This window comes from Quercus lobata, chromosome 8 (assembly GCF_001633185.2).
Source record: "Quercus lobata isolate SW786 chromosome 8, ValleyOak3.0 Primary Assembly, whole genome shotgun sequence".
Classification (NCBI taxonomy): Eukaryota; Viridiplantae; Streptophyta; class Magnoliopsida; order Fagales; family Fagaceae; genus Quercus; species Quercus lobata.
The window spans coordinates 5,875,589-5,888,940 of record NC_044911.1 but is presented as its reverse complement, the minus strand read 5'-3'; the positions used below and the strand labels follow the sequence as shown (position 1 = coordinate 5,888,940).

Sequence of the window (13,352 nt, the reverse complement as noted above, 5' to 3'; positions counted from 1 at the left end):
TGGGTTATGTGAAACCTAGTTTGTGTTTAGTCCAAGTGAGATATAAATACTGCTATTTTAGATTATGGTTGGTGTGTTGTATTATAGAGAAAAACTGTTACTATGATTGGGAATATATTCACTATTACAAAATTTAGATTTTGTGTATCATCATGCTACTTCTTGTATATTTTTTCTGAAAATAGTGAAATCATTATAACTCTGCAAATATAGGTAAATTGGCAAATTACATAATTTCTTATGTTATGTAATTGCCTTGTGTGTGTTATTTTTCTAAATGTTTTTCTTATCCCACAAATTTAGGAATTCATGTCTAATCCCAACAAGTTTAAAGCTCTGAAACCTCACCTCAAACTTGTTGTATATTTTGATTGGATCAATATATAGAAACTTCAAACTCATCCCTTACTCTACTCTTTGGTTCCAACATGATTGTATTATTGACGAGCTGATGAGGTCTAAAATTATTTTATGAAGAAATGTTGACTTCAAAGTAAAAGACAGAAATAGATCATATTCAATTATATATGCTCCCCGTGAAAGACGTATCCATGCTTCCATTCATGGTCTACCTCTTTTCTTTTTCTTTGGGTTGGAATCCATGATCCGCTTAAAGCTAATGTTAAATGGGAAAACACTCCTCGCCTTGTAATTGTTGAGCAAATAAAATAAAAGCCTTGAAAGCAACTGAGTTGGATAATATGGGGTTGCAAATGTTGCATCCATTTTTAATCACCCATATTTTGTTAAAGATGGATGTTTTAAAAAGAAAAAAGAAAATTCCAACAATTTCACAAAATGCTACATCCCTTTCAATCCCATATTCCGACTTGTCATTATCAGAAATGGGTCTATAAAGCTATAGCTATTTCTAGAGGGAAGAAGATGATTCATTTTAATAAACTAATAACGGTGATTGTTACTTCCATCTTATTAAAATAGACCATGTATGTATGGATTTAATCATTAGCCCTATGTTTGAAAGTTTATAAAATAATAATTGAATAGATTATAACGGAATATGATGTATATTTTCTCTAATGTGTTTAGGAGATTACATATATAATTTAATTTTTATTTGTATTTTCTCAAAATAAGAATAAAAACCAATAGTATTATATCTCAATTTCCTTGAATTTTATACAAAATTGGAATGGAATGGAAAAATATATATAAAAATAGAATGTAATATGATATTTTTAGTGTGTTTGAGACTTGAGAGTTTATAAAACAAAGAATACAAGAAAATAAATACATAATTTTACAATTATGCCTTTTAACTTTTATTTTTCTTTTCTCAATATACAGATGAATTCGATATTTACATTTACTCCATAGAAGGATGAGTGTTTTGGCTGTTTTCCAATTTTGAGAATAGTGCTTATAAGGAAATAGATAGAAGGAATATTAGACATTTCCTCGTAATCATTCAATTTATTTCCGCTCAACTCTTTTTTTCTTTTTCTTTTTTAAAATTTTTTTATTGAGAGAATTTTCGCTCAACTCTAAAACAAGGAGTACATGAAATAATTTTAAACAGTCCATTCATTTCCTCTCTAAAAAATGGGTATAAATGAATGAGTGTTTCACTCATTTTTGGAAGCAAAAGTTACAAGAAAATGAGCATTCTATAGTAATCATTCAATTCCTTTCTACTAAATTCCTGGATAGGAGAATAGATGAGATACACTTCAAAGTCAAGATAGTTATAAAACATTTCTACAATATGACCATAAATAAGTCAATTCAATTGTTCATAAAAAAAAAGAAAAAAAAAAGTCAATTCAATTATAAAAACTAAAACATGACCATAAATAAGTCAATTCAATTATATGATTTAACATGCAATATGAATTCAGATTACCATAAGTTTTAACATTGTTTTACCTTAATTGTCATATATCTAGTCATCTAAATCATCCTTAGGTTCATAAATTTTTTTTGTCATAATCTTAAGGTATAAATTAGGGATATAAACTTTTGAATAATGCTAAATTCACAAACTATTTTAGAACATTTTTATAAACTATAATATGCAAATTCTTACTAGTTTTAATCTTGGCTACCAATAATATCACATTTTTACTTACCAATAATTATTTAGAAATTGCTTAATCATCAGCAATTTATAAAAATGTTGTAAAATAGTTTGTGTCTGTAGCATTACCCTAAACTTTTTAATTTTTTTTTTACTCTTATCATAAATTTTATAAACATCAAATCTAAGATATCAATTCAATAACTATATATGTCAATATAGTTATCAAAGGGCGAGGGGGGAATGCGCATGTCTCTATTAACCTTTCAAATTGCATGTTGTGAATGCAATCTAAGCCACATACGTTATTTGCAAAGAAGAACAAAGTGATTGATTAGGTTTGACACTTTGACATAATTAATAGGATTATGATCTTGAATCTTGATAGTCCATTGGGGTCCCGCCAAATCTAACTTTTCAATAATTAAACATCCAATTAACTTGAAATCCAAACCCTTCACTGAATCCCTATTCAAATCCAACGGTTCACAAATCATTTAGGCACGAGTTTCCTTTTGTGGAGGATAAGAGGGTATTTTGGTTAAACTAACCAAAACTCACTAACCCCAACTATTGTGGTAAAATCTTAGTTCTTGCAATATATCAGGGCCATAATTGTCATTTCAAAATGTCAGCTATATTTGATAATTTAAAAAACTTAGGCGGGGTTGGAAGAAAAAGTATATTCGAATATCCAAAAAAATTATTCCTTCCATAAAAAAAAAGAAAAGAATTATTCCATGCGTGCACCGTATATCCCCCCTGACACGCAGACCTGGGCCCACACGTGCCACGTAGGAATATGTATTTGATGACTTGGCAATATTAATGGAGGATGTTTAAAGGAGCTAATTATCCAACCAGGAATTGACGGAAAATGCTAAGATTATAACTTCTACCACAATTTGCTCATGTGACAAATTGTAAATAGTAAATTTATTGACTCATCGTTTTTACTTTATCACTCATGACTTATCATGTAAATAAGTTATAATAAAAGTTGTAACTCTTGCATTACACTGATACATGAAAAATGCATCACTAGGCTTTATGCTAATTGCTAGTCCAAATCATAATAATATTTTTAAATTGTAGTATTCACTTGAAAGCACACGAAATTTCAAGGGCCGTTTGGATTGAGTTTTTTGATAACTCAATTCTCAGTTTCCATAACTCATAACTCAAAAATGGTGGGACCCATAGCAAAAAGGTTGTTTGGCCAAACGATAACTCTGTTTCCATAACTCATAACTCAATGGCATTTCCGTAAATAAACACACATGAGGGACCCACAGCCGCAACTTTTGACCACCTTTTGAATTTTTTTTTTTTTTTTGGGTTGGCGTTGGCTGTTTTTTTTTTTTTTCCTTTTTCTTTTTCTTTCTGGGTTGGCGTTTTTTTTTTTTTTGGGTTGGCGTTGGCTTCTTTTTTTTTCTTTTTTTTCTTTTTCTTTTTTTTTTTTCTGGGTTGGCGTTGGCTTTTTTTTTTTTTTAAGTACCTAGACTCACCAAACTTAAAAAAAAAAAAAAAAAAAACCCAGACCGAACAGCCAACCCAGGAGGGAAAAAAAAGAAAAAAAGAAGAAGCTGCTAGTGAAAAAAAAAAAAAAAAACACTGTACCGTGACAGGTGTGGGCCCTCCAAATAGTGTGAAAAATAGTGAGTGATGAAAACTGAGTGATGAAGGCAAACGGATGTGAAAAATTGAGTGATGAGTGATGAGTGATGAGTTATGAGTGATGAGTGATGAGTGATGGAAATTGAGTGATGGAAATTGAGTGACGAAAATTCCTTACCCAAACAGGCCCTCATTTTCTGGCTTTTTCCTTTTTTTGTTCTCTTTATAAATGGGCCTAAAGTTCTTTGAATCATTGCATTGATTAATTTTTTTTATTGGGTTGTATTTATTAAGGTTTTCAGACTCGGACCGTTCATTGAACTGTAAAAGAAAGAGGTTCAAGGTTTTTAAGGTCGAACCGAGATTGAACCAAGGTTGAACCATGATGACATTATAATTAATTTAATAATTATTGAAATATAAATAAATAAATAAATATATTAAATTAGTATAAATAGAAAAATTGACTATAATAGTTCAAAAAAAAAAAAATATAAAGATTTATCTTTCAAATACATATTTTATATATATATATATATATCATAACTTTCATAAATAAAATAAGAAATATTAAATTCTAAGCAAATATAAATAATTTTTGTTAAGGTTTAATATTATAATCTTTTTATAGGAACTTGTTTAAATTATCTTAAATTATTACCAAGCCCATTTGACAACCCAATAATTTGTCATGCCCAAGCCCATTTGACTAGGATCATTTATGAAAACTTTTAAAATAACCAAAAAATAAAAGAAAAAAAAGCCAAAAACAAAAACAAAAGCTGGAAGAGTTGCGGCCAAACCATTAGAATATTTGACTCTGAGGGCGTTTGGATTCCAAGGAATCCTACGTCCACGTTTTAGTGTTGCCTTTTTTTTTTTTTTTTCATTTGTTGACTTTGGGAGACAAAATATACTATTATAAACAGTGTATGTACTGTTCATGCACTGTACATATACTGTTTACATATTAAAAAATATTAAAAATGGGTCCCACGGTACTATTTACACATTTAAAAATTATTTTGCTACAGTGTTTTCAGTTTTCAGTTTTCAATTTTAGCAACAATAAGTTCAATCCAAACAGACCCTAAATAGAGAACAAAACCCAATAACATTTTCAAAAAGAGAGTGGTTGACAACTTGACAGCAATAATTTAGTGGGTGATAGTAAAGCATGTCCATCACGCAGGGAAGAGTCAGTAGACTAGAAGACTCTAGAGAGCAAAGGCAAAAGCAAAATGCAGAGAGAGAGAAATGCAGAAAGAGCCGGAAAAACTGCAGAGAGAAAAATGCTGAAGCAACAGTTGGCGAAAACCATGATAGAGAGATCGAGCTAGTGAGAGTGAGAAGAAGAATAAAAAGAAATGGTGGTGTGATCTGAGGTTGCAGAATGAAGATTCAACAATGGCTAAGCCTATAAGTACCCAAAAAAGAAGAAAAAAAAGCTCTGAACTAAACCCGCGAGAACTGTTAAAGGAGAGAGGGAGACGGACAGAGAAGAAGAAGCAGTTGCTTCATGGCGCCACCCTTGCTTCTCTGTCATCTTCTTCCTGTTCTCCTTTTTTTTTTTTTTTTTTTTTTTTTTTTTTTTTTTTCAGATTCAATGGAAAGTGGGGAACCGTTTGAAGCAGTCTGAATCAATAACAATATAGATATCAATAACAATATACCATCTATGATTTTTTGTAAAAATATTGTGAAAATATTATAGACGTAATACTACAAACTAAGAAAGTTTCTTATAGTACAACCTTTAGCCAAAATTGGTGGTTGTGAGAAAAGTAAAACTTCATTAAAAAAAAAAAATAAAAAAAGAAAAAAAAAAGGAAGAAGAAGAAAAGAATGAAATATTGGTGAATTGGTCAAATTGTGCATTCACATTTTTTAATGGAAAACTAAAAATGTGTGGGACCGTCACAACTCATATATAACATATGGATCACGTATTGTTTTGTCATTAAATTCATTTTGTTTCACATTTCATTATATCTTTCTTCTCTCTATATTTTCTCAAACTTTTTATAATAGATTCCTATGGCTCTCCAAATCAACGATGGAGCCTCTTCTTCTTCCACTCCCCAATTCATCTACGATGTTTTCTTAAGTTTCAGAGGTGAAGATACTCGCTATAATTTTACAGGTCATTTATATCAAGCTTTATGTGATAAGGGTTTTAACACTTTTATCGATAATGACCTTCAGAGAGGAGAAGAAATTTCAACGAAACTTCTTAAAGCTATTGAATTGTCAATGATTTCGATTGTTGTGTTTTCTGAAAATTATGCATCTTCTAGTTGGTGCTTAGATGAGCTAGTAAAGATTCTTGAGTGTAGAAATAACGGACAGTTAGTTCTACCGATATTTTACAAAATAGATCCATCAGAAATACGTAAACAAAAGGGAAAGTTTGGAGTAGCGCTAATTCAACATGAAGAAAATTTAAAGGATAGCATGGAGAGGTTCAAAGATGGAGGACAGCTTTGACTAAAGCAACTGACTTGTCTGGGTTGCATTACAAGGAGGGGTATGTAACTATTCACTGCTCTTCTATAAGTTATTTAATAGTTTTCTATAAGTTATAGAGTTTAATAGTTTTGTTATAGGAATTACAAAAAAAAAAAAAAAAAAAAAACTATTTTTCATAGAATGTTCTACTATTAAGGTAGTTAAGTTATAAAAGTCGATGGTAGAAAAAAAAATAAAAATTAACGCCATATAATTTTACCAATTATGACTATTAATTCTTGTGTGCTTTAATGAGTTACAAACTTTAAATCATCTTTAGTAGGCCCAATCATGAATTAGAAAAAGGTTACGAGGGAATTAGTATTTCATCTTTGACAAACCCCAATCATGAATGATAAAAAAAAAATTCACATAAGAATATACAAAAGCTCAAAACTACATTAATATGTAAAAAAATATACTAGTATTTATTCAGCATTAATAAAATATAAACTTTAGTAAAAAAAATATAAGAAAAAAAAACTGTTTTTAATATATTTCAACTCAATTATATATGATCAATCAAAATGACAAAATGACATTTGATCTTCTTTTTTACTCTAAAAAATAATCTATAATTAATTTTGTTTAAAATCTAATAGCAATTTCTCTTTCAATATGCATATCAAAGAGTGTTAGATAAATTTTTGTTTTTTTCATTTTGTTGTGAGCTTAATCTTCACTATAATATTTATGACCAAAAGTCCTCATTTTGTAGTTACAATAAATCTTAGATAAGTAAGTACGGTCAAAAACCACTCTAAAAACAAGTTGATAAGCTATTGAATTTTCAGTCCCGACCATCTATTTGTACAATTTTTGATTTTTATTTTTATTTATTTTTAGTTATTTTTAAATTTTAAAGTTTGAGTGTTAAACTACATTATGCCCATAATGATAAACTTTTGTTTATAATAATAGTTTTTCATGATATGTAAAATCTTGTAAGTAATTTTTCTCTCAACAAACAAATATCATCGATTCTAAAAAAAATCATTGATCTCTTGAAGATGTAATGCTAAGTTAAGAACAGTCAACTTCATTGTATGCTCTGTAAAACCATAAATTAATTCTTTTATTTGATAATCTTTTCAATAATGACATACAAAGAAACTTCATTGCATGCTCACTAAAATTATTATTTAACTCTTTTAATTGAGAGTCTATTGTAGCCCACACAAAAAAAAAATAAAAAATAAAAAAATAAAAAATCAACTCACTCATGAAATCCAATTGTAAAGTAGTCTTAGAGATGAATTAATTACCAAAGTTAAAAAGCAACACATTTATGAATTAATTCCCAATTATACCAATCCAGTTTTAATGATTTAATCAATGAAACCATTAAGTCACAAATCAATAAATCACAGAGCAATCACCACCCTTGGTGCAGTGGTCACTTCACAAGTATAAGTGCTTGTGAGGAGTGGAGGGTAAGGGTCAAAGTTCAAGTCTCTAGGAGGAAGCTTCACATACATATATCTTAAATAAGGTTTTAGTAGAATTTCTATCTTGTATCTAATAAACAAGAGTCACAAATCATAAAGCATGCAATAAAAGCAATAGACAAATAACACAATGTTATGACGAGGAAGTGAAAAAAATTGATATAGAAAATCTCCAATTGAATTAAAAAAAAAAAAAACATTACAAGAGCAACACAACCCAAATAAGACAATTCACTATATAAAGAAAAGTTACAAATCCAATACAAGACCCTTGCCCCTAGGCACTATTGATTAGATGAACTTACTATTCCAACCCACAAAAACTTTTGAACTTTTGAGCTCTTCGTACATGAACAACCCATCAACGTATATTTTCAAATTGTCTAACTTATTATATGTTTCTTATGCTTTGTGTGTGACAGCTATGCTGAATCTGAAATTCAATTTATCCAGAGAATTATCAAAGAGATATTAGGTACTGAATTGAATCGCACTCAGTTATTTGTTACTAAACATCCAGTTGGAATAGATTATCGTGTGGATGCTATAGAATTGCTTCTAGATATGAAGTCAAACGATGTTCGCATGGTAGGGATTCATGGTCTTGGAGGAGTAGGTAAGACTACAATTGCAAAGGCTATTTATAACAAAATCGCTAATTGTTTTGAATTGAGTTGCTTTCTAGAGGATGTCAGAGAAAAGTGTGGAACATATGATGGCATAATCAAACTACAAGAGATGCTTCTTTCTAACATATCACAGGGCACATATGTAAAGGTAGACAGTGTACCCAAAGGAATTATTATGATAAAGAAAAGGCTTTGTCGTACAAGACTTCTTTTAATTCTTGACAATGTCGATGAGTCAGAAATGATAGTAAATTTGCTTGGAGAATGTAATTGGTTTGCTTTAGGAAGTAGAGTCATTATAACAACAAGAGACAAACAAGTGCTAACCACTCTTGGAAAAGATCATCAAATTTATGAGCTTAAGGAATTGAATCAATCTGAATCTCCTGAACTCTTCAACCTATATGCCTTCCAAAAAATTGAACCTGAGAAAGATTATTTAGAAGTTGCAAAGCAAATCATACATTACGCCAATGGCCTTCCATTAGCTCTTAAAATAATAGGTTCTGATTTGTGTGGAAAAAGTGTATGTGAATGGAAAAGTGCGTTAGAAAAGTATAAAAACATCCCTCACGAAAAAATTCAAGAAAAGCTCAAAATAAGTTATGACGGACTTGGAAAGACTGAAAAGGATATTTTTCTAGATATTGCATGTTTCTTTAAGGGATTCTATAGGAGTTATGTAGAGAGTATATTAGAAGCTTGCAAATTATATCCGGGTTATGGAATTGGAAAACTTATTGATAAGTGTCTCATAACTGTTGGTCAATCTGGAAATTTGTGGATGCATGACTTGCTTCAACAAATGGGGAGAGAAATTGTTCAACAAGAATCAGAAGAGCTTGGAAAACATAGTAGGGTATGGTGTTTTGAGGATGCTTATGAAATACTGACTACAAATATGGTATAAGCTCTTTTGTATCTCTGATTTTTTTTTTTCTTTTTAATGTGGAAGAAAATTTAATTTAATTTGTATAACTTTGTTTAATTTTTAAAAATTTGTATACTTCTATTATTTAGTGTAACTAATGCTTTGTTCAACTAGGGATCAAGTAAAATTCGGGGCATTAAGTGCTACTCACCTCAGCTGATAACGATGCCAATAGAGGCTAAAGCTTTTGAAAAGATGAAATATCTCAAATTTCTTATGGTTCATAATGTACGCATTTGTGAAGAACTCACATTTCTCCCTAACGGGTTAACTTTACTTCAATGGCTTGAATTTCCATTTTCCTTGCCATCCAAATATTATCCTCAACAACTTGTTGCACTTGAGATGCCAAGTAGTCATATTAGATTGGAGACAACATTCAAATTGGTACGAGTGTTAGTATTTATAAATTATAATTTCTTTAAAATTTATTTGAAATGTTGGTCAAAAATAAATTTTGGTTTTTTTTTTTTTTCTTCTACAGGGAATCCAATTAAAATATTTAAAATATATTGATTTCAACAGGTGTGAGCTCATTACAGAATTACCTGAGTTGTGTGCCCCAAACCTAGAAAAAATGGATCTTTCCTATTGTCAGAATTTAGTTAAGGTTCATGAGTCTGTTGGATTTCTTGATAAGCTTAAGATATGGAAACTCCAAGGTTGTGGAAAACTTCAAATTCTTCCAAACAACCTAAGGTTAAAATCTCTTGAGGAGTTTCTTCTTATAGACTGCTTAAGGCTTGAGAAGTTTCCTAATATTGATCCAGAAATGAAATGTTTAAGGCAATTATATTTACGTGGGACTGGTATTCGAGAGTTGCCTTCATCAATCAAGTACCTCACTAGGCTTTGTAACTTAGACTTAAACGATTGCAAAAACCTTAGTTATCTTCCAGATAACATTTATAAATTACAACTTCTTACCATACTAGGTATTCACACTGCCAAATTGAGACAGACGCCCGATTATTTGGATGGCCTTTCGAGAAATGGGTTTTTGATGTTGGATTTCTTGAGTTTCAGGGGCAATAAAAATATAATTGAATTAGATTTTTTGATGAAACCCGAGTACTTCCCTGTATTGAAAGATCTAGATCTAAGTGCAACTAATATTGTTAGCATCCCAGAAAGCCTTGGCAGATTTACTACATTAGAGTACCTTGATATAAGACGTTGCAAGCAGCTTCGGGAAATTCCAAGGCTTCCACAATCTGTACAAATTGTGAATGTAAGCAATAGCTGTTCGTTGAATCCACAATCCTCAAGCAGATTATTGAATCAGGTTTCTCTCTCTTCTGTTAAGTTATAAAGAAACAATTTTTGTTAATTTCTTCCCTAATTCAATTTTTTGAATTTGCTAATTGACTGCAGATTGGAGAGTTTTTAGGGATTTTTCCAAATAAAGGTTGCAAGGGAACAAGAAGCAGGATATTAACGGATCCACAAACATCATCAACCGAAATATTGGATAAGGTTCGTCACTATCGCTCAGTTTTGCCTGACATGGACTCTAAACCTGAAGATGATGAATTTATAATTAGACTACCAGGAACTGAGATTCCAAAGTGGTTGAACTTAAACCATGAGAGTGATGGAAATGTCATATCATTCTGGGTTGGTCGCACATTTCCAAATATTTTTGATGTTTGTTTTGCTTTTGGACCGGTGAAATATCCACGGATGTCTTCCTGTTATGTTGACCTTTCCATCAATGGCTGTAAAAAAGAGAACCTTAGTTCAACTCCTACAAGTGAATTCTCCGACCATCTGTGGATATTTTCTTTATCTAATAACAAAATGCAGAACCGATTGAATAAGTCAAACCCATCTGAACAAAATTACGTTGAGGTAACATGTGAAATGGAGGATTGGGTTAAAAACCGTCCACGAAGGTGGGGGGTCCGTGTAGAGTGCATCTGTTGTTCCCAAAAATCTAATGTTTTTCAGTTGCCGAGTCCAAGTGCTAGGCATAGTTGTGGGTCTTCCTCAGTCCCTCTTTTACCCACTTCTAGTTGTGGCACTGATATGGATCAATGGGCTTTCAATAATGGAGGAGATTCTAGACATCAGCCAAGAAGAAACCATCGACCACCACCCTATGCCAGACGTCCCCAAAAACACTACCTGTCCCACTTCGGATGGCTTCGAATCCGATATCGTCTCTGGAAACGGAGCTCTCGTCCAACCCGAATTCCAACTACAACGCTCCAGTCCAGGTACCTTCTTTTTATTATTATTATTTTTTATTCACTCTCTGTTTGGAAAACCAAAGAAAATGAAACAAACCAAGTTTTGTGTGTTTTCTGTTTTGTTTTGTTTTTTTTTTTTTTCGGAAACTCAAGGGCTCTAATAAGGGAATTGGAAGAGATAGATCCCAGGTCTTTCAACAATGGAGAAGAAGATTCAGGGCTTTCAATGGCCCACACTTTTGTCGATGATTGTTCCAACTCCAAGTTGTGTCCACCATCAAAGTGGACAAGAAAATCTTGATTGAATTCGATGCCAAGGTATGCCTCCTTTAGTTGCATTTTTGGATTCACATCTTTGGGTGCTTCTCTTTCTGTAGTTTCGCTCTATGCATGTTTAGAAATAGAATAACTACAAAGTATAAGTCTACTAATAGTTAAAAGATTATTGAAATTAACAATTTTAAGCTTTTGCAATAAATGATAGATTACCACGATATCATTATAAGTGATCCATGTTCTCTAGTATGGTAATAGTTGATTAAGTCCTCCGTTATTAATCAGGATATCAACACATGTCATGGTATGATACAGGTTATCCTAAGTTGCTATCTCCAATTAGTTACACTGATTGTTGATATATTATTAAATTTTTGAGTTTAAACTTTTGCAACAAGTGATAATTTAGAATGATATCTAAACAGTGATCCAAATTCAGATTCTATTTCTATTCTATCCCCCATCAACTTTAACTAATAGTTAAATGAGTAAATTGACTCTACTTTATCATAACATCAGAACACGTCATGGTATTCATCTGGCAATCCTAAGTTCCTATCTCCAATTAGTCTACTAATTATTGAAATTCACAGTTTAAGCTCCTGTGAGCAGTAATCCAACTCCAAATTCAGTGTCTAATCTACAAACAGTTGACTTATTAAATATAAGAACATATATAGTAGAAAATTGGAACCTTTTGAGTGAAAAGAAAGTGTGGTTAGGATTCACCACAGCTGCTCGTCTCTTAGAAAATTTATCACCTTCCATTGCTGCCACTGCACTGTTATGCTTGCATATCCTGTAAAAACAAAATACGTGGCTTTAACTTTCTTATAATAAAAAAATACTGTGGAGAAGAGGTCACTTATGACCTATGAACTATAGCGCAATTGGTACTTCCTCCTCCAATTATTATGGAATGGAGGGTGAGGTCATGGCTAAACTCAAAAGGTTCATACTTACCAATAAAAAATAAAAAAAAATGCTATGTCCACAACATTTTCACAACACTTTCACAACAAATCATAGGTGGTAAGTTGTTATTGAACTATGATTCCACAACAACACTTCTCTAAAAAAGGTTTCTTGTTGCATTTATTTTTCCTTTCCCTTTTTGTTAATATTGTACCTATTGTAACCAATGATTAAGTTAAAATATCCCGTACATACTTAGCAAACAGACAATATCAAGTAAATACTTTGCAGAAAGAAAATCTCATGTATATATAATGTTAATTTTGCATGTAAATGCTCCCTCCCAATTCAAAATACTCGTGCATTTACTTGATCAGTACAAGCAATTCCATATTATTTGGACTATGATTTTTTAGTTAAATTTCCTTTCAAAATTTTTTTATTTTATTTTATGCCATTCACAATACACATTTTATTAAATGTCAAAAATTCTTAATTAGAATTGGTAGGGCACAGTAGTACAGCTGCACAATTTAGGCACTAATTTCTAGTTGGAAGATGCAAGAATTGTGGTTTCACTCTCAAGTTTGATTGTGCCTTGAATCCGCACAATCATTCCTAGAATGTTCACTAAAGGGATTTTCACCATGTATTGCAGCCCATGATGGATCTATGCAAGCTTTGTTCAATGCGATACAAGAGCTTCTTAATGATTTTGCATGTTCCATTGTTCTTAATCTCTTGCAGAATCATGTAAAACCTTATATCTGAATTATTATTTTGTTTAAAAAATAATAT

General features: G+C 31.2%; 1 protein-coding gene across 1 annotated transcript in view; it reads left to right on the top strand.

Moving 5' to 3' along the window:
- Positions 1-7,960: 7,960 nt before the first annotated feature.
- Positions 7,961-13,352, top strand: part of LOC115956194 (disease resistance-like protein DSC1) — a 60,526-nt gene continuing 55,134 nt past the window's right edge. The window contains exons 1-6 of the mRNA XM_031074640.1: positions 7,961-7,977; positions 8,034-9,144; positions 9,286-9,558; positions 9,656-10,456; positions 10,546-11,390; positions 11,517-11,681. Coding sequence (XP_030930500.1) covers positions 7,961-7,977; positions 8,034-9,144; positions 9,286-9,558; positions 9,656-10,456; positions 10,546-11,390; positions 11,517-11,664 — 3,195 coding nt within the window. The 3' untranslated portion in view covers positions 11,665-11,681. The remainder of the gene's footprint in view (positions 7,978-8,033; positions 9,145-9,285; positions 9,559-9,655; positions 10,457-10,545; positions 11,391-11,516; positions 11,682-13,352) is intronic.